Here is a 20170-nt window from a genome sequence, read left to right as displayed (position 1 = left end):
CTTAACATGAAACTGCATCAACAATTATGCTGCAATCTAGAAAAGTTAAGTGCTCTGTACAAAGTGGCCACTAGGTCATGCTAATGCATTGCTTTTGAAGCATTACTTTTACAAGGTATTAGTAAATATCTATATGCTACTATAGAGTTACAGACATTCATCACAATGAAACATGTACCGAACATTACAGAATGTACGATTAATGATTTAGTAATGTAGCTCGTTTAGATTGAGAAATTAAGTTTCAGAATTTTAAAAGTATTTTGTAAAATGTATTTTCTTTTTACATAATGCACTTGCGTCAATATGGAAGAATCTGGCACATTACTTGTCTCTATGGTTTGAAGTATTATGATGTCTAACATCGTTAACCAATGTTTAACTACGTAAATAGGGCAACAGAACAAGGAGGACTTAAGAAAAAAAAACTACAGACTATGACAAAATGAAGTTAATACTAACCCATAATAGAACTGCTGTATGGTCATGCATTATCCTAAATTGCCTTCAAATAATGATAAATGGTGACTTCAAATAGCTGCATACCTTGATACTGACTGAGGTAACACCAGCTTTGCTGTAGATGGTGTTTCTTTACTGTAATCAAAGTTTTGCATGGGGTTCTCTTGGTCATTTTTTACATCATTTAATGAATCTATGGCTTCATTTCTTTTGTTTTGCAAAGTACTTGACACTTCTTCTTGACAATTTTCCTTAGACAAAGGAAGAACATTGCATTCATCTTTATTTACTATGTAAACACCGAGTGGCTCCATGCTTTGAGAAACATTGAGAGCTTCAACATTTGAAATCTTTGTGACTTCGCTGAGCTTATTTTTATCTTCTGAATGAGCTGCAGTGACATCTGATAATACTGGGAATTGATGGCCAGTACGATCAAAAGAGGTCTGCAATGGTATACCTTTGATCAAAGCTGAGTCACTGTACGACTTCGAAAGCAGAGGGTCCATAGGCCCAACAACACTTTTATCTATACTTTCAGTTTCAGTACTTTGTGATTCATTAAGTATTTTTTGACTGAGATGGACGGCCCCTGAATCATCACTAGGTATTTCATTCTCTGCTGCCAGAGTTTCTCTGCTTTCAGATGGTGAAAGGTCAGATTCTGTAGGACTTCTGTTTTCCGCTGGAGCCTTATTAGTCTCAGGTTGAGGCAGTGGATGAAGCATTAAAGCTATTTCAGCACTTCTAATCAAGAACCCAATACAAATTTTTGCTTGCTCCATCGGCTTTCCAGTCACCTCCTCTATATTCTTCTGAAATTGCTCTTGAAGCTGTTTAATTGAATTTTGAAGGCGAAGCATGAAGCAATATTGATGATGATTAACCTGCATGCTCACGTGCTTTTGAGTGTGTACAAGAACATGTATATCTGCATCTGAAGGCTGCAAGAACTTCATGGATCCAGCAACACCATCTAAAGAATTTGATCTTCCCAGTCCATTAGTGAACGGTTCAGATTCTGTACTATAGTAATCCCTTAAGAGCTTTTTGCGTTGTAAACGAATACTCAAGTCACTGGATTCACTCTTGGGTATTTGAGCGGCAGGTTGGCTGGGTGACAGAAAAGGTTCTTGAGATTTTGCAAATCTGTTGGGTTGACAAACCCAAACAGAAAGAGGGAAAGAATCCACAAACCCTACAGGTCTTCCTTTGCCACTTTGCATTCCTTCATAATCGATCCAAAACTGAGAAAAGTGTATGGCCCACAGATCTGTTGCAGCAAAAGTTTTCAATGCATTTGTAGTCAACTTTGGAATTGCTAAGCCCTTGTAAACATCATGCAACTTAGTATCCTGCTCATGGGCATGTCTTTGAAATACAGGATGTAAAACATTGAAACTTTCTACTGTTTTGGGAAAGCTTGTGAACGTTTTGCTAAAAAACTTCTCATCTTTGAACTCCTGTATTATGGCTTCCAAGTCACTTCGTGTACAGTTTGATGAGTGCCTTGTATTTGTAGCTAACACCTCTGCTGTCTGAACAGAAATTGATTGCGGACGGTCTTGATGGTCATCGGGTCTCTTATCAGTTGGAATAATAAACTGATATAAAACAAAATATTTTCAAAGTTTCAGTAATATAAAACAATTAATAACTTAATTATTTTTTCAATATGTTGCTTTCACAAAATACTACTTCTGGAAACATTTTATAAAGCCAAGACGACATAAATGTACACATACAATTTGGAAGCAGAGCAAATGTGGTTAGGATGTCAATTTGGGTAGTAAATACTGATACAGGTAGTTGGACTGAAAGGCTTGCCTGCAGTTTATAAGTTCCATAACAGTATGGGAAGAAAGAGGGAAGAGGTACTGACTTGCATGACCAGCCATCATTATACTGAATGGCTGTGCAGCTTTGAAGGGCTGAATGGCCTATTCCTGCTCCTATTTTCTAATATTTCCATGTTGACACCAATGCCCTACACAGAAATTGTCAGAATATCAAACAACACCAATCTCAATCTAGGAAATTGCTTATTCTCTTCAGTTTTCTATTTGCCACACCTTAGCAGTAAAGTAGGCAATTGAAGAACCATAATAATCATCTTTTTAGAAATACCTCAAGGTCTCAACATTACATAATTGGAGAGCTGTAACAATGTGTATACATTACCTTTTAAAATAGTCAATTGTCAATCCAGTTGTCATGGGTGTCAATGTATTTATTGTTAACATTCCTACTTAAGGATATTACTTTTATAGAATAATGAACAGTAGTTTTGGACACTGAATATGGTGGGCACTTGTTTGTCAACCAATAATTTACAGCAACTTGAGGTTAGTTGGGGTTTAGCTTCAGTTCATTGTAAACTCCATGTTTTATGGGTTCATACGAGACTCCACCTTTTGGGTAATTTTTAAATTTTAAAAGCACATTGTACATTGAAACTTAAAATTAAGCCATGAAGTATTATTATAATTCTCACTGATAGAAAGGGGTTTCAAACCTAAGCCTGAATAATATTCCATCAAGTCATTTCAAGGTTACAGGTCTTCAGCTGCAACATTATACTTTTACATACTTTGAGCATTAGTCCATCAATTCGTATATCAATATGTTCATCTTCTTTCGCAATATCAAGTTTATAGATGGCTGTAAACTGTTCCAGACTCTGCCGCAGATCTAGCATAAACTGATTCAACCACAACATGCTCCTTGCATCAAGAGTGAACTGTAGTGCATTCATCTGTACATAAAGGTTAGGACAAGGAACTGCAGATAGGAACACATACATATGTCAGTAAAAATTGAAAAATCAACACAGTCTTATCAAAATTCATGGCAAAACCCATTGTACACAAGAATGGTGAACCCAGACTTGCTACCTAATTTTTTGTGGTCACATCCAAGAGTAATATTTAGAAAATTTGTTGATTTTTTTTTCTAATAGAATAATTCATGAAGACCACTGACAGGCAGAGTGTAGGGATAGGAAAAAAAAAACGGGTTTTGCCATTCCAAAATTAAGATACAACACATTTATTACAATTTTGTGCTAGGTTTAAAAGTAATTTATCAGAATGTGAAATACAATTAAAGAGTTTTCATCAGAGTGATTTGCCATGCTGATCAAATACTATGACCTAATGTAATGCAAAGCATTTTGCACATTTAACATCTAACATTTCAACTGGACAAAAAAAGGATACAATTATTAGAGTAATTTTTGGCAATTAAAAGATGGAATCACTGCATTTATTCACATGTTACAAAAGCTTGGAATTTACTCAAATGTTTTAACTAGAGTGCCAATTTTAGAAATGCCAACACAAATAGAGTTAAAGTGGTCAAAATTTTGAAATAATGCAAGCATAATTTTTTTAAAATGTAATAACTAAAGATTTGTTAACTTTACTGGCTGAAGTTTATGTTAGCTTTTTGAACATGCCCTGTATCTCTATTAACATTTTTTAAAATGCCACATTTTGTTCCAGACAAATGAAAGTGAAGACAATTTGTAAAAAGGTTTTCGGCAGTTCATCCCAACTATTTGATCAGAGCATTGTACATTGAATTACCTAGTTGGCTCATAATTTCTCAGATTCATTTTTAAAATTGATGTCTTATTCTTTTTTCCATTGCTTTCGGAGATCTTTCAATTGCAAAATGTAACATATTAATTTGCTCACTGTGATTCAATCTTTGGTCAAGTATATGATTGTGATTTAAAGTCAAATTATTTAACACTACTAAAAAGTTTTCCTAGATAAATAAAGGCAACATGCCAAATTAGTTTGTAGACCATAATGCATCGACTAAAATATAAAATTTGTCTTACTTCTTCACAATCTGCGCAAGTCAAGTCTGGTTGAGGCTCAAAACGTTTGTTGTTGCCCATCATGATGAGCTATGTTTTATGTCAGCAAAAAGCCTTGGTGCAAGGACCTTTTTATTACACAAACATGATATTTATTCTTGTGGTTCACAGCAGTTCAGCAAAAATGCAAACTGGTGAAATCCCATTTAAAGAATTTTTAATTGAAAACATTACTTCTCCCAGACATGATTCAAGAAATATCATGCAAAATCAGTGAACTTGTGATTTTGGCATTCACCTCCACCAAAAAGTAAACCAATTTAGAGATAATTGTAATAGCGTAACCTGTACAGGAAAGGAGATCTAGGACAGAACTCTGATTTTGGTTCTTGTCCAACCTGAACAACACATTCCATATTGCTATAATACAAGACCAGAAAAATGAACTTCAATTAAAGCAATATTCAAGTCTCACATATTAAATATTTAAGAATAAGTTGATAAGGAATTGTAATGAGGGGATAATAATCATAGCTATTATGGATCTTAAATTGCCAGACAACACTACAAAATGCAAAATTAATTTTTTTTACTAAATAGTAAACCACTTCAATACATGAACTTTTCTTAAAACCATGTTACAAGATATCGATGAACATTACAAATTAGTTCTTTTCACCTATCTGTTGAAATAAAGATATCCTGATCACATTCACCATTGCACAGAAACGAATACTCTCCATTGTTTTGACTCAAACAGGCCAATTTCAGGGATAATAAAATCGTTAGAATTTAAATACATTAGTTTAGGTTTCTGCACTGTCAATATTCTCATAATTTTTAATATTTAAAATAAAATGGATCATTCACATTTTGCACGCGATGTTCGCATGCAAAATAATGTAAAATTCTAAAGTATACAAATAGAAACAGGATGGTTGACTGGACCCCAATATTAATATTAGTAAGACCTTAGCAACAGCATTCATTTACTATAATTGGCAGAATTCAGTGACATGGGGTGGAATCTTCCACTTCTGGCTCCATGGTGGCAGCAGATCGGCTCAGTGGTTCGAACTGCTGCCTCACAGCACCAGGGACCCGGGTTCTATTCAATCCTCAGGCAACGGTTTGTGTGGAGTCTGTACATTCCCCTGTGTCTGTGTGGATTTCCTCCAGGTGCTCTGGTTTCCTTTCGCAGTTCAAAGATGTGCCAGTTAGGTGAATTGGTCGTGCTAAATTGCCCCTTAGTATCCAGTGATGTGCAAGCGAGGTGAATTAGCCATGGGAAATGCAGGTTTTTGGGGACAGGCTAAGGGGGAGGGGGGTGTTTTAGGTCTGGATGGGATGCTGTTTGGAGTGTCGGCGTGGACTTGATGTGCTGAATGGCCGGCTCCCATACTGTAGAGATACTGTGATTCTGTATGTAGGGTTAAGTATAAAAAAATGGTCAGGCTCCCTCTGCCACCAACTAATAGGAACAAAATTATACAGGATCATGTATTTATCAGACACGCAGGTGGTCAAACAGCGAGTTAGCAACTGGATCACTTCCAAGAAGAGCAGCTGGCAGTCCTTGAGAGCTGCATTTTTGGCTTCATTAGTAGTAACTGTTCATGGCAAAGCAATGCAAAGACTAGGAATTCAAACACAGGAAGTAACCTATTCGGACGAGGGTGAAATTGCATGGTGGAGCTTGTCGGGAGAGAGTGTCAGCTTTCAGTAGCCACTTCCTGAACATTCTCATCTTTCCCCAGCCTAGCAGACAGACAAGCCTGTTGCATAAGTTGTGAAGGCTGCAAATGCTCTCACTAGCCAGGAACAGAATTAATTGTGATGGTGTTGAAAGGAGCTCCATCGGTGTTGTCAATGGACCACTTAAGTGTCTGAATTGGGAGCAGGGTGGGAAAACATTCCTGCTAAGAACTTGATTCCTGTTGTGGCAGGGAATTCCCCAATGTCAACCCACCTGATTATCTACCTTCCTGGTGACATTTCAACAGAGAAGGATTTAAGCATTAAATAAGAATAGCTATGGTATTATCTCATGATGCAGAACGAACACCCAATAACAATCTATTTTTAAGAACATGTACCACAAGTTTGATTCATAGGAAAGTGAAATATACGCTGGTAAATTGCATCGTTCTTTGGAACAAAAAAGAAATACTGCAAAATAAATTATATTGTGGTGTACTGGATGGTCATAAATGAGATGAGTGGGATCAATGGGTAACATCAATCAGTAAGAGTTCAAATTACACAAAACTCTGAAGCATTTTTTCATTGACTAGGATTGTTATCAAATAATGATCGAGAATATGACTAGATCAGCGTCTAATGGATTCTCACAAATAATACTGAAAAGCACTAGACTTCTGTAAAAACATACGGTGGAGCAGGTTTGAGAGACAGAATTGCATATTTTTGAACTTGCAATATGTACAGATCATTGAAGGTGGCAGGACAGGTGAAAACAGCAGTTAATAAAGCATACAGTTCCAGAGCAAGGAGGTCCTGCTGAACTTGCACAAAAAACGTATTAGACTTCAGCTGGAGTATAGTCTACATTCCTGATGAATGGCTCCTGCCCGAAACATTGACTTTCCTACTCCGCGGATGCCGCCTGACCTGATGTGCTTTTCCAGCATCACTCTAATCTCCAGCATCTGCAGTCCTCATTTTCACCTATAATCTACAGTTGCAGATGCCACATTATAGGAAAAATAGGAACACAGTGGACAGAGTCTAGAAAGAATTTACAAGAATAGTTCCAGGAATGAGAATCCTCCAGCTCTTAAACTCTTTGCCTCGACTAATAAGGGCAAGTACCTCATGTACCTTCTTAACCATTTTATCCGCCTGTCCTGATACCTTAAGGAGCCAATGTACATGTACACCAAGGTCCCTCTAGATAATTCTCAGGGTCCTATCATTCATCATGTATTCTCTTGCTTGTTTGTCCTGTCCAAATACATCATCACATGTTTATCTAGCGTGAAGGACTTTGATAAAGTCCTACATGGACACTGTCCATCTTACCAGCTTATAATCTTCCTGTAATCGAAGGCTATCCTCCACAAGATTTACCAACCCACCAATTTGCATATTATCTACAAACACAATGGCAAAGCAATCCAAAATCTTGGAGAACAAAAACAGTATCCATGTGGGACCTTATCAAAATCCTTCAAGTCAAAACAGACTATATCAAATCAATTACTCTCATCTACAGACCTCATATAAAACTTTGAATCAAATTAGTCATTACAGACATATTGTAGCCATTTCAATTTCAAAGAAACTTCATCGCAACAGCATTAGCTTGCAAATCCTTTTCAACCAGCATACATGAAAATGCTTACATAATACAATTTAGCTGAACATAAATTCTTACTAGGAAAATCTTTCCCATCTGGAAAATAATATTCAGTGAATTCAATATGAATAGCTGCCATCTCTGATGGAAGATATAAAGACTTCTTATTGCAGCAGATCATAGCTTTAGGGGAATCTCGACGCTGATCAGCTGTAGAAACCTGTAGGTGGATCAAGTTAAAAATTTTATGAAAAGATCCAAATAGTGACATCACCATTAGTATAAAGCTTCAGAGCACGAAAAAGAGGGTTCTAATTCCACTACAGCTAGTTGTAAATTGAACAAAATAAAAGTAATTACTTATGAGTGAGCACCATAAAATGGTGATGGAAGTTCCCCAACAGTCATAAAAAAACTGCAACCCCTAGATCCTGTCTATCATTCAGGGAAGGAAGCTCATGCTTTTACCCAATCTGACTTGTGTGTTTACAGTTCAGGCCAGGTGATAAATTCTTAATTTCCTTGGAGAAACCTAGTAATAGGCAAGAATAACTACTTTTCATACTGTTACACACATTTGAAGGCAACAAAAGCACATTTGTAAAAAGTTGAATAATTTAGGTCAATCAAAATGGTCAGTCTTCTTCTACATCAAAGAAGAATTTATGATGCAAATGCTTGTTGAAAGTTAAAATCTGCAACTTGTGAATTCCACCAGGTATGGGTTATGGCTTTATATAGTACAGAACTCCAACTCTGCCTGGAAACATTGTCAACAACATGTGGGATACAAAGAAAAATGCTGTAATATGACTACATTTTTTAAAACAAGTACTGTAATTTGTTTTGATCATGTTGCAAAGTTTAACCAATAACAATGCTTTAGATTGAACAATTGAATAGTTTTCATTCCTTCTCACTCGTCGCAGATTAGTTTTCTTTTCATTTTGTTAAACATAAAATTTAGGCAAATCTGACATCTGAACTGATACCTAAAATGTGACACTCATGGAAAATTGGTTATATGCCATTGTGTAAAAAGAGATACGTAAATATATTTGATCCATCATCTAATGCCTTGTTTCTTAGTCATTAGTCATGGAAATGTGGAACTTTTTCCACCCATAGGCTATGGACATTGTATCTTTAACTTTTTCAATACTGAGATCAACTGATTTTTCTAAGGTAGGAGATACAGAACAAAGAATAGTAAAACAAGTAGAGGCGTTGATTAGCCAAAACCTAAATGGAGGAACAAATTCGAAGGACTGAATGGCCTGATCCTCTTTCAACCTGCATCATAAACTCTACTTTGTATGGTGCACAAGACAACTAGCCATTCTGATTGCTTTAAAGTATTAAAGCTTTTACAGATTTGTCTTTGTTGTTTTCAAATGTGTGACACAATAGCAAAGCAGTATTTATTGGCTATTACTAGGTTTCTCCAAGGATATTAATACCTGGCCTGAACTGGAAACATGTAACCCAGATTGGGTAAAAGCATGAGCTTCCTTCCCTGAATGACATTTGGCAGTTGGAGTGTTTTTGAATGACTCTGCATGAATTGAACCTATGCTGTTGGTATCACTCTACATCCCAGCTGACCCCCATTTAATACGGATGTTATAGATACCTGCTCAAAATTATCATTGACAGATTACAAGTAACATCTGCTCCAGCAGAGCATTTTGCAAAAACCATACTGGTTATGCAAGCTAAGTACCTTCCATTTCTCAACATATCCCATCCTTTGTTGTCAAAATACTTGTCAAACCATTCCAGTAATTGTAACCATTAAATAATAACCTCCCTTTCTCGTGCCATAAAACCTTGTCAAAATGCTTTTAAAAATCCAAGTAAGCTTTATTCACTGAAACATTCTCATGCATCAGCTTAGTTACCATCTCGAAGAATTCCAAGTAAAGGATGACCTTAAAACATTCAAAACCATGCTGACTTCTTATTATGTTTAAAACTGCTCTTAACTGAAGTAACAGAACCACGAGAAAAAGTTTAGCAGCTACATGTGATAAGCTTTTACTATTTTGATTGATTATAATGCATTAAATCTGATTTCTGAGTTTTACTCTGAGAAAAATTCAAGAAATTTACATGGTATATAACATGTTAAAGGTGGTTGGATTTTCCAGGGAGTGGCAATCTTATTGTAGCCCTTCTTGCTTACAAACGGAGGCTGTGCATTTCTGACAGGGCTCCCCCAGAAATGCAGAGCCATACTTTCATTGAGACAGTTCTTTTTTTGAGTGCACAACTACCAGGGAAAACAAACCATTCACATCACCCTTTTACATGGCATCAAGTCCTGCATTCTGAAATTTAAATTTGACAGTTACCTGTCAAATTAGATATACATTAGCTAAGTGTGATGTTAAGTTTTGGGGGATAGGGTGCCAAATTGATCAGGTGCATAGGGTGCCAACTGGGTAGGTGATAGGGTGCCAGATGAGAAAGGTGCCAGCTGGGAAGGGTACTAGAGTGTAAGACGGCAAAGTGATGCAGTGCTTCGGGTTGGTCAGAGTGGGTGGGAGGGTGTGTCAAGTTGGATCTGGCTTTAGGTGGGAGGGAGATGTGGAGTTGGGATGTGAGAGGTAAGTATGGGGACTGTTGCACAGGAGTTAGACTAAGTCTAATCTTTCCTGAGTAAACTACTTAATTTAATTTCAAAGGAATCCTCCATAGATTCCAATTTAAATGGAAACTTTCAGAGGGTACCTAATTGCCTAGCAGAAAAGTAAATTTGCCAGGCAATTCTTTCATAATGTACAATCGGCATTCTACACAGTCCCAATTATCTATGTTCTGTCTGCCCAGCGAATGTTTGGTAAATGGTTTCTTCACAAAATTACAATCTTGCTGGATTTGTTTTTACATTTAATCCTAGTCACATATTTCAGATGTTACATACTTTCAATAAGTTCAAGCTCCAAGATATCTTGTTCTCACCTGATAAATATTTAAATCTTCCACTCTGAATACAAAACAACTGGACAACAATTTTGTCTTTGGCTGTTGATTAGTTGCAGGTGGAGTAGTTGCAAGACTGGCTCCTTTTGACATTTGTTCTTTACCTGTTGTTACAGGTTTATGTTTGAGAGTGGTCTCTGCAATAAATTCAAAGTATGGACATGAAAGAACATGTAGACCAAAAGCCGTGGAGTGGCAGATGGAGTTTAATTTGGATAAATGTGAGGTATTGTATTTTGGTAAAACTAGTAAAGGTTGGATTTACACAATTCTTGGTAGGGCCTGCAGAGGAGGGACCTAGGGGTTCAGGTACATAATTCATGAAATTTGCATTGCAAGTAGACAAGGTGGTTATAAGAAGGTGTTTAGTACATTTGCCTCCATTGCTCAGACCTCTGAATAAAGGAATGGGGAAATCATGTTGAGGTTGTACAGAACATTGGTGAAGCCTCTTCCAGAATAGGTGTCCAGCTCTGTTCACCTGGTTACAGGAAGGATATTACAAAACTGGAGAGAATTCAGAAAAGATTTACTAGGAGGTTTACAGGAATGGAGGGCATGAGTTACAAAAATAGGCTGGATAGACTGAGATGTTTTTCACTGAAGGGTAGAAGGTTGAGGTGTGACCTTATTGAGGTTGGTGAAACCTTGAGGGGCATTGACAAGGTAATTACCAGAGGCCTTTTCCCTAAGGTGGGGAAGTTCAAAACTAGGGGGCACATTTTCAAAGTGCGAGGACAAAGACTTAAAAAGGACCAAAGGAGCATTTTTTTTGTTTTACACAGAGAGCAATTAGTGCGTGGAATGAACTACCAGACGAAGTGGTGGATATAGGTACAGTTATAAGGTTTAAGAGATATTGGATAAGTACATGAATAGGCAATAGTTGGAGAGATTTAGGTCAAACGCAGGCAGGTGGGACCAGTTTAGTTTGGGAACATGGTTGATGTGAACTAGTTGAATGGAAGTGTCTGTTTCATGCTTTATTATGAAGACTCAATAAATATTCAACTTGTTAAATAACAGCAATTGGTCTATGAAATTATTTTTGCTCTGATAAATTGTTTTTGCTCTAAATGTTCTAATTTAGGACAAATATAGATCATTTACAATTAAAATGTTTGAAAGTTCCTCTGGAAAGCAAATATCTGTCAGGCATTACCTCAAATAAGTAGAGACATGTAAGTGACAAAATGTTTACATGGTCACAATTAGAAAACATGGCTGGTAAAAATTTTGCTTTGTTAACATTTTCTCTTCAGCATTGAACCTAAAGAACATGAAAGACCTTACAACTCTAAGTCATTTTGGTTCCAACTGTTTTTTTTTTGGCTATTTTCTAGTACTATATGGCGCAAGGCAAATCAAGGAAGGAAAATTTAATAAGCAGAAATAGCTAAGTATTTTAAAAGTATTTTTGTTGATTTTGCCAAGTCAAAGTTTGGATCTCATGTTTGACAGTGAAAGAAGTGTGAAGTGGTTCTATTGTTATACAAATACATCTGATAGCATATTTAAGAGAAAGGCTTTAAATTAAGTATTGCTCGGAATTTTGTCTTCAGCAAAGCACGCTTACCTTATACAGATAGACACAAGACTTGGATATGTTTATTTTGTCCTAAATCTATCAAGGTCAGCACTGCAAATGATAACTTGAATCAATATTTGGCATAGATAACTCGAACGACCTATATTAACTGTTAGCATGTTCACACCACTTCCCCTCACAATATTAGAAAAATTTGCCTTTAAAGAATAAAAGATGCACCTACCTATTAATATCTGCGGGGGTGAAGGAGGTTTTGTTTTCGTGTAATCCTTCACTGCTTGTTTTAGCATTTCAACATTGGATTTGAATTCGTTCAGTAACTCCTTTGCCCACGTTGATCGCGTTTTTGTTGATTCATTATAATACATCCAATGCTGGCAGCTGTCTCCTGCACATTATTTTACAAAACATGTGGTCAAACCAGGAACTTCACGTCTCATCTCTTATTTTTTATATATCAAAGGCTTCAACATTACCTTTCTTGCCCAAACCACAAAATATCACATTCCTTTTTGGGTTGGGGAGCAGTGAGTTGGTATGGCTGTTAATTGTCATTGCTCTGAGGTGCCCACTGGTAGGCATTGTGAACTGCTTCAACCATTATTCCCAACCATGTCAACAATTATCATCAATCACCTGGTCAATGATGTTTGCAACCTTCACATCTTGCATGGCATAAAATTGAACTTCTGATCCAAAATGCTTTTCACTACACAGGTTGCTTATTTCCACCTCCATAATATTGCTGCTACCTCAGATTTTGAACTGGCATGTCTGCTTCTGGCAATACACACTAAATTACACAAATTTTCACCCTGCTCACTTTCCATCTTCAAACCCAACCCTTAAGCATTACTTGATACTCCAGTACCTGAATCCAAATCCATGCCAAGCCCTGTGCATCCATCACTGAAGTTAGCTGATCTACATTAGCTCTTGCTATCCCCATTTCTTCAAGTTAAAAATTTTCATCATGTTTAAAATCAGTTATGGCTTCCTTCACCTCCCTGATTCCAATAAACTTCTGAAACCTATGTATCACATGTGCCCTTCACTCCATCTGTTATTAGCCAGCATACCTTTAACTAACTAGTTCCAAGCTCTCGAGTCCTCTTCTTAAATATCTTTCCTCTAAGTATTATTTAAAATCCATGATTTTGTCCAAGCCTTTAATCACATTGCTAATGCTAATTGTCAAGTTAATTGATGCTTCAGCCAGGTGCCTTAGAATATTTTTCTCGACTAAAAGTGCAATGTAAATGCAAATGTTTGTTATTGGAGAATTAGGTATAAGCAACAATAATGGTCATTATTAGGAAAATGACAAAGCAGGACTGAAAAAAATAAGCCTTCAGTTATGAATGTGCTTTCAAAGGGGTTACCAATACAGGAGGAGCTGAGGGAGTGTGTTTGAGAGACAAGGGCAGACAAGTAAACATTAAAGGTGTAGAGGAGGTTGAAGAGAGGTGGTGCAATGATATCAAGCAGAGATTTGAAAATTAACACTTTAGAAGTTTCATTGCATTTTAATATTATACCTGCTCTGTGATAAGGATAATAATCCACTGTAATCTGCGTAAAAGACAACTGCATGGCTCCACCTGTGATTTGTTTTGGAAATCCTGTCAATAAATGTTTGAAAATAAATTACTGGAACTATATCAGAAAATTTAGAACAACAATATTAGAATCATATTTTATTTTCTTTAACTGCGATCCTCTCCATCAATTAATGAGCAAGCAAACAATTCACCCACTTCCACTAAACTCTAGACTTTGGGATTCCAATTTTGGCAAAGGGTCAGCTTTACCTGCATAGTTATATGTGTTCGACTAAATATCAGTAATCGGAAACAACAATGTCCAGGAAGTCTTTGATAACATTCTGTCCAAAAGTCCATTAAACAAGCTTATGCTGGTGGGAAGTTGAAGTAAATCCTGGTTATAGACAAGGATTTTATTGGGCAAGATATTTCTGATTTTGATTTAGGACTAAAATGATTGGATTAGGCCAACTTTGAAATTTAGAGGAATGAGAAACTATGTAGCAAACAAAATTCTTGACAGGCTTGAGAAGTGGATGCTGAGAAGTGGAAGCTGAGAAGTTATTTTCTAGTTTGGAGACTCAAGAGCTAGAATGGATAGTTTCAGGATAAACTGTCAGATATTTAGAACTGATAAGAGATATTACTCCATTTAGTTTAATGAATCTTTGGAATTCTCTTCCTTAGAAGCCTGTGGGTACTCCGTCAAGGAGCATCATTAAGGCAGAAATTAATAGATCGTTGGATATCAAGGGTAAAAAAAGGGATATGGAGAACAATTAAGACTATGAGGTGGTGGTTCAACCATGATCTTACTGGATTGGTGTGTTGATTGCTCCTGCTCAGATATTTTTAAATCAACCTGGTCAGGCAAGTTATGACACACCTCTGGAGCAGCTGGGACTCTAATTCAGATCTTCTGGCCCAGAGGTAAGGACACTTAACATAGAATTTAAATGTCACCATCAGCCCTGGTGGTATTTGAACCCATATCCCCAGAGCATTCAAGACTCTGCATTACTCGTCCAGTGACATTATCACTGGACCAACTCCTCCCAAACAAGAGTTGCTTTTAAATCAACTTCTCCAGATGTGTCTTAACATATTTCTGAAACGAGTGGAACTTGAACCCAGGCCTTCTGACTCAAACAAAACCAAGTGCTAGAGAAATTCAGCAGTTCTGACAGGATCTGTAGAGAGAAAAATAACAATACTGTGAGACTAGTGACCATTTGCCAGAACTGCAAGTAGCTGAGAAATGGTAGTATTTATGATAATGACAGGGTGTTGGAGAAAAGAGTGAGAAGAATACATGGTGACAGTGCTGACAGAGGGGGGAAAAAGCAAACAAAGGGACTACTTAGAATAAACTGGGAGGAAGACAAATGCTCAATGGTACTAATACCAAGTGTGAATAATGGAAAGTGCTTTGGCTGTGCTGGGAACAACCTTCACCAAGGAGAGGGACATGATGGAAGTTGAGGTTAGGGCTAGATATTCGATTACTCTGTATCAAGTGGGCATCAGGAGGGAGGAAGTGATGGGTATTCTAAAAGGCATTATTGAGTCATAGAGATGTACAGACCCTTCGGTCCAACCCGTCCATGACGATCAGATATCCCAACCCAATCTAGTCCCATCTGCCAGCACCCGGTCCATATCCCTCCAAACCCTTCATATGCCCATCCAGATGCCTTTTAAATGTTGCAACTTCACTTGCCTCCATCACTTCCTCTGGCAGTTCATTCTATAAAAGTACCACAATCTGCATGAAAAAGATGCCCCTTAGGTCTCTTTTATATCTTTCCCCCCTCACTCTAAACCTATCCCTCTAGTTTTGGACTCCCCCAACCAGGGAAAAGACTTTGTCTATTTATCCTATCCATGCCCCTCATGATTTTATAAGGTGGACAAGTCCCCAGGTTTGGATGGGATCTATCCCAGCTTATTGAGGGAAGCGAGAGGAAATAGCTTGGGCCTAAATAGATATCTTTGCAGCATCCTTGAACACGGGTGAGGTCCCAGAGGACTGCAAAATTGCTGATGTTATCCCTTTGTTTAAGAAGGATAGCAGGGATAATCCAGGAAATTACAGATCAGTGAGTCTGACGTCAGTGGGAGGGAAGCTGTGGGAGAAGATACTGAAGGATAGGATCTATTTATATTTGGAAGAAAATGGCCTTATCAGTGATAGACAACATATCTTTGTGCATGGAAGGTCTTGTCTTACCAATTTAATAGAATTCTCCGAGGAAGTGACCAAGTTGAACGATGATGGAAGGATTGTAGATGTCATATACGAGGACTGCAGTAAGACATTTGATAAGGTTCCCCATGGTAGGCTGATGAAGGAAGTGAAGTCGCATGGAGTCCAGTAAGTTCTAGCTACATGGATACAGAACTGGCAGCAGGAGACAGAGAATAGCAGTGAAGGGAGTTTCTCAAAATGGAGAACTGTGACCCGTGGTGTTCCACAGGGATCAGTGCTGGGATCACTGTTGTTTGTGATATACATAAATGATCTGGAAGATGATATAGGTGGTCTGATTAGCAAGTTTGCAGATGGCATTATGATTGGCGGAAGAGCAGATAGTGAAGGGGAGTGCAGCATAACATAGGTAGATTGGAGAGTTGGGCAGAGAAATGGCAGATGAAGTTCAATCTGGGCAAATGCAAGGTGATGCATTTTGGAAGATGTAATTCAAAGTGAACTATACCATAAGTGGAAAAGCCCTGGGGAAAATTGATGTACAGAGAGATGTGGGTGTTCAGGTCCATTGTACCCTGAAGGTGGTAACACAGATCGATTCAGTGGTCAAGGCAGTACACGGCATTTTTTCCTTCATCGGACAGGGTACTGAGTACAGGAGTTGGCAGATCATGTTACAGTTGGATAGGATTTTGGTTTGGTCACATTTGGAATACTGCGTACAGTTCTGGTTGCCACATTACTAAAAGAATGTGCATGCTTTGGAGATGGTGTAGAGGAGGTTCAACAGGATGTTGCCTGGCATGGAGGACGCAAGTTATGATGAGAGGTTAGTAGATTAGGGTTATTTTCATTACAAAGGTGGAGGTTATGGGAGACCTGATTGAGTTCCGCAAAGTCATGAGTGATATTGACAGGGTGGATGGTAAGAAGCTTTCCCCACCACCCCCTCCACTCCACCACCACCCCCCCCCCCAACAATGTGGGGGACTCAATTATTAGAGGTCGCAAGTTAAAAAGTGAGAGGGGAAAAGTTTGAGGGAGACATACATGGAAAGTTCTTCAGAGGGCGGGAGGTGCTGGGAACGTGTTGCCAGCAAAGGTGATAGAGGTAGGCATGATAGCATCATTTAGGATGCATCTAGACAGATAAATGAATGGGCATGGAGCAGAGGGATACAGACCCTTAGAAAATAGGTGACAGATTTAGATAGAGGATCTGGATCTGCGCAGGCCTGGAGGGCTGAAGGGCCTGTTCCTGTAATTTGTTTTTGCTTTATTCTGTACAGGGTGAGGGAATGGGTAATAAATAGGAAGGAAGGAATTACACTCTAAACTCAATATTGAGTGCTAAGGGCTATACACTATCTATACGAAAGAGGTGATGTTGATCCTTCAGCGTATGTGGAGTGCTGCAGCAGGCCTGAATCAGAAATACTAGCATGGGAACATGATGGTGTGTTGCAGTCGCAAGCAACTAGAAGTTCTGAGTCGTTTTATTGGACAGAGCATAGGTGTTCTGGGGAAGTGGTTACCCAATTTGAATTTGATCTCTCCAGTGCAGAGCAGACATTCTGGTTCAGAGACAGGAACATTACCTGTTGTACAAGAGCTCTTCTAGTCTTATTTATGCCATTATGGTCTTAAATACATTGAACTGCCTCATAGGAAAGTTTGATCAGACAGTAGAGATTATATAAAATGAGCTGGATAAAATCCAAAATTAACCCAATCAGAAGGTTGACACTTAATAATTGTTTTAGATACTTCACACACAAGAAGCTTAAAAAAAAGTGACAAACACAACCTATGAATTAAACGTTTCGTCCCCTTTCTAGGTGACATCTTCAGTGCTTGGAGCCTCCTGTGAAGCGCTTCTGTGCTGATTCCTCCGGCATTTATACCGGTTTGAATCTGCCACTTCCGGTTGTCAGTTGCTGTCCGCTGCAATGGCCGGTACATAGGGTCTAGGTCGATGTGTCTGTTGATAGAATTTGTGGTTAAGTGCCATGCCTCTAGGAATTCCCTGGCTGTTCTCTGTTTGGCCTGCCCTATAATAGTGGTGTTGTCCTAATCGAATTCATGTTGTTTATCATCTGAGTGTATGGCTACTAGGGATAGCTGGTCGTGTCGTTTCGTGGCTAGTTGGTGTTCATGGATGCGGGTTGTTAGCTGTCTTCCTGTTTGTCCTATGTAGTGTTTTGTGTAGTCCTTGCATGGGATATTGTACACTACGTTGGTTTTGCTCATGCTGGGTATCGGGTCCTTTGTCCTGGTGAGTTGTTGTCAGAGAGTGGCTGTTGGTTTGTGTGCTGTTATGAGTCCTAGTGGTCGCAGCAGTCTGGCTGTCAGTTCAGAAATGCTCCTGATGTATGGGAGTGTGGCCAGTCCTTTGGGTTGTGGCATGTCCTCATTTCGTTGTCTTTCCCTTAGGCATCTGTTGATGAAATTGCACGGGTATCTGTTTTTGGTGAATACCTTGTATAGGTGTTCTTCTTCCTCTTTTTGTAGTTCTGGTGTGCTGCAGCGTGTTGTGGCCCTTTTGAATAATGTCCTGATGCAACTTCGTTTGTGTGTTTGGAGTGGTTGCTTTTATAGTTCAGGACTTGGTCTGTGTGTGTGGCTTTTCTGTATACCTTCGTGGTGAATTCTCCGTTTGGTGTTCTTTGTACCATCACGTCTAGGAATGGAAGCTGGTTGTCCTTTTCTTCCTCTCTCGTGAATCGGATTCCTGCGAGTGTGGCGTTGATGATCCGGTGTGTGTTCTCTATTTCTGTGTTTTTAATGATTACAAAGGTGTCATCCACGTATCTGACCCAGAGTTTCGGTTGTAATTGCGTTAAAACCGTTTTTTCTAACCTTTGCATTACTGCTTCTGCTATGAGTCCGGAGATCGGTGAGCCCATGGGTGTTCCGTTGATTTGTTCATATATCTGGTTGTTGAATGTGAAGTGTGTTGTCAGGCACAGGTCCAGTAGTTTAAGTATGCCGTCTTTGTTAATAGGTTCAGCGTCCTGTTGTCTGTTATGTATATCCAGCAGGTTGGATATTGTTTCTCTGGCTAGGGTTTTGTCAATAGAAGTGAACAGTGCCGTTACTATTATAGGGCAGGCCAAACAGAGAACAGCCAGGGAATTCCTAGAGGCATGGCACTCATCCACAAATTCTACCAACAGACACATTGACCTAGACCCTATATACCGGCCACTGCAGCGGACAGCAACTGATAACCGGAAGCGGCAGATTCAAACCACTATAAATGGCGGAGGAATCAGTACAGAAGCGCTTCACAGGAGGCTCCCAAGCACTGAAGATGTCACCTAAAAAGGGGACGAAATGTTTGCAACAAAAACTCCCAGCTCAGCGAACAGAACCACAACAAATCTTCTCACAAACTTTGACCATGAATTAACCTAGTTAAGTTAAATTTCAATGAATTTTGTGGTGTCAACACACTCAATTTAGTAAATCCAGTCATAATTAAAAGGAAACAAGCAAACCGATGAAAGACATTTCAAATAGCATGTCTAGTTTTCATCACAAACACTACTATGAGACTGATTTCTGTTGTCAGTTCCGAGTTATAAAGTAGAATGAGCGAACCTTATGTTCTTGAAAGAAAGCAATCAAGAAGAGACTATATTTAATGGTATACAGCAGGTATAGGCAAGACATAGTGATCCTACTATTTCAATGTAAATCTTAATAGTGATACAAAGGTGTATAAACTTGTCGTAGATAAATTCATTATTTTCACGGTAGGAGGAGGTTGCTTTTCAAATGATGCAAATCATTGGGTCCAAAAAGCTTGCAATTACATTCTTGTAACTTGGAGTTATTTTACGGGCAGTTATATTTGGATCAGTGAAGACAGGAGGGAAAGTGTCATCTTACCTAAACTGCTGAGCAATGATTGCTCACATCGCATTTTAAAATTAATTTCCATAATTAACAAGATACCATCCTCAACGAAGGATTCAATTTGCCTTTGGGAATGAACACTACAGAATTCAGATTGGTTAGCAAGATGGATCCTGCAAAACAAACTCACCTATGAGTGGCTAGCAAATATACATGAAGCAGCCTAATTGATCTGGCTGTAAAATTCAGCATTGATGCTTACCAATCATTAAATGCCAAATTAAGTTTATGTAAAATTTATTCTGATTTACATTTACACTGAGGATGTACAATCTATTCAATAAGCCAGAGTTACATACAAACTATTATCCTCATCTGTATTTCGTTTGCAATCTATTATTTGGAATACATGCTC

At 38.3% G+C, this 20170-nt stretch overlaps 1 protein-coding gene across 3 annotated transcripts in view; it reads right to left on the bottom strand.

The window, feature by feature from the left end:
• bltp3b (bridge-like lipid transfer protein family member 3B) overlaps positions 1-20170 on the bottom strand; it is a 143547-nt gene that overhangs the window by 50027 nt on the left and 73350 nt on the right. For 2 of the 3 annotated variants that reach the window (XM_060842909.1, XM_060842906.1), the window contains 7 exons: positions 13680-13763; positions 12365-12529; positions 10572-10729; positions 7686-7827; positions 4634-4708; positions 3053-3243; positions 547-2066 (listed from right to left, as the gene is read on the bottom strand). In XM_060842909.1, coding sequence (XP_060698892.1) covers positions 547-2066; positions 3053-3243; positions 4634-4708; positions 7686-7827; positions 10572-10729; positions 12365-12529; positions 13680-13763 — 2335 coding nt within the window. The remainder of the gene's footprint in view (positions 1-546; positions 2067-3052; positions 3244-4633; positions 4709-7685; positions 7828-10571; positions 10730-12364; positions 12530-13679; positions 13764-20170) is intronic. The other variant, XM_060842907.1, reaches the window with a different exon arrangement.

Source organism: Hemiscyllium ocellatum, chromosome 23 (genome assembly GCF_020745735.1).
Source record: "Hemiscyllium ocellatum isolate sHemOce1 chromosome 23, sHemOce1.pat.X.cur, whole genome shotgun sequence".
Taxonomy (NCBI): domain Eukaryota; kingdom Metazoa; phylum Chordata; class Chondrichthyes; order Orectolobiformes; family Hemiscylliidae; genus Hemiscyllium; species Hemiscyllium ocellatum.
The sequence above is the reverse complement of the archived record's forward strand: the minus strand, read 5'-3'. Positions and strand labels throughout refer to the sequence as shown.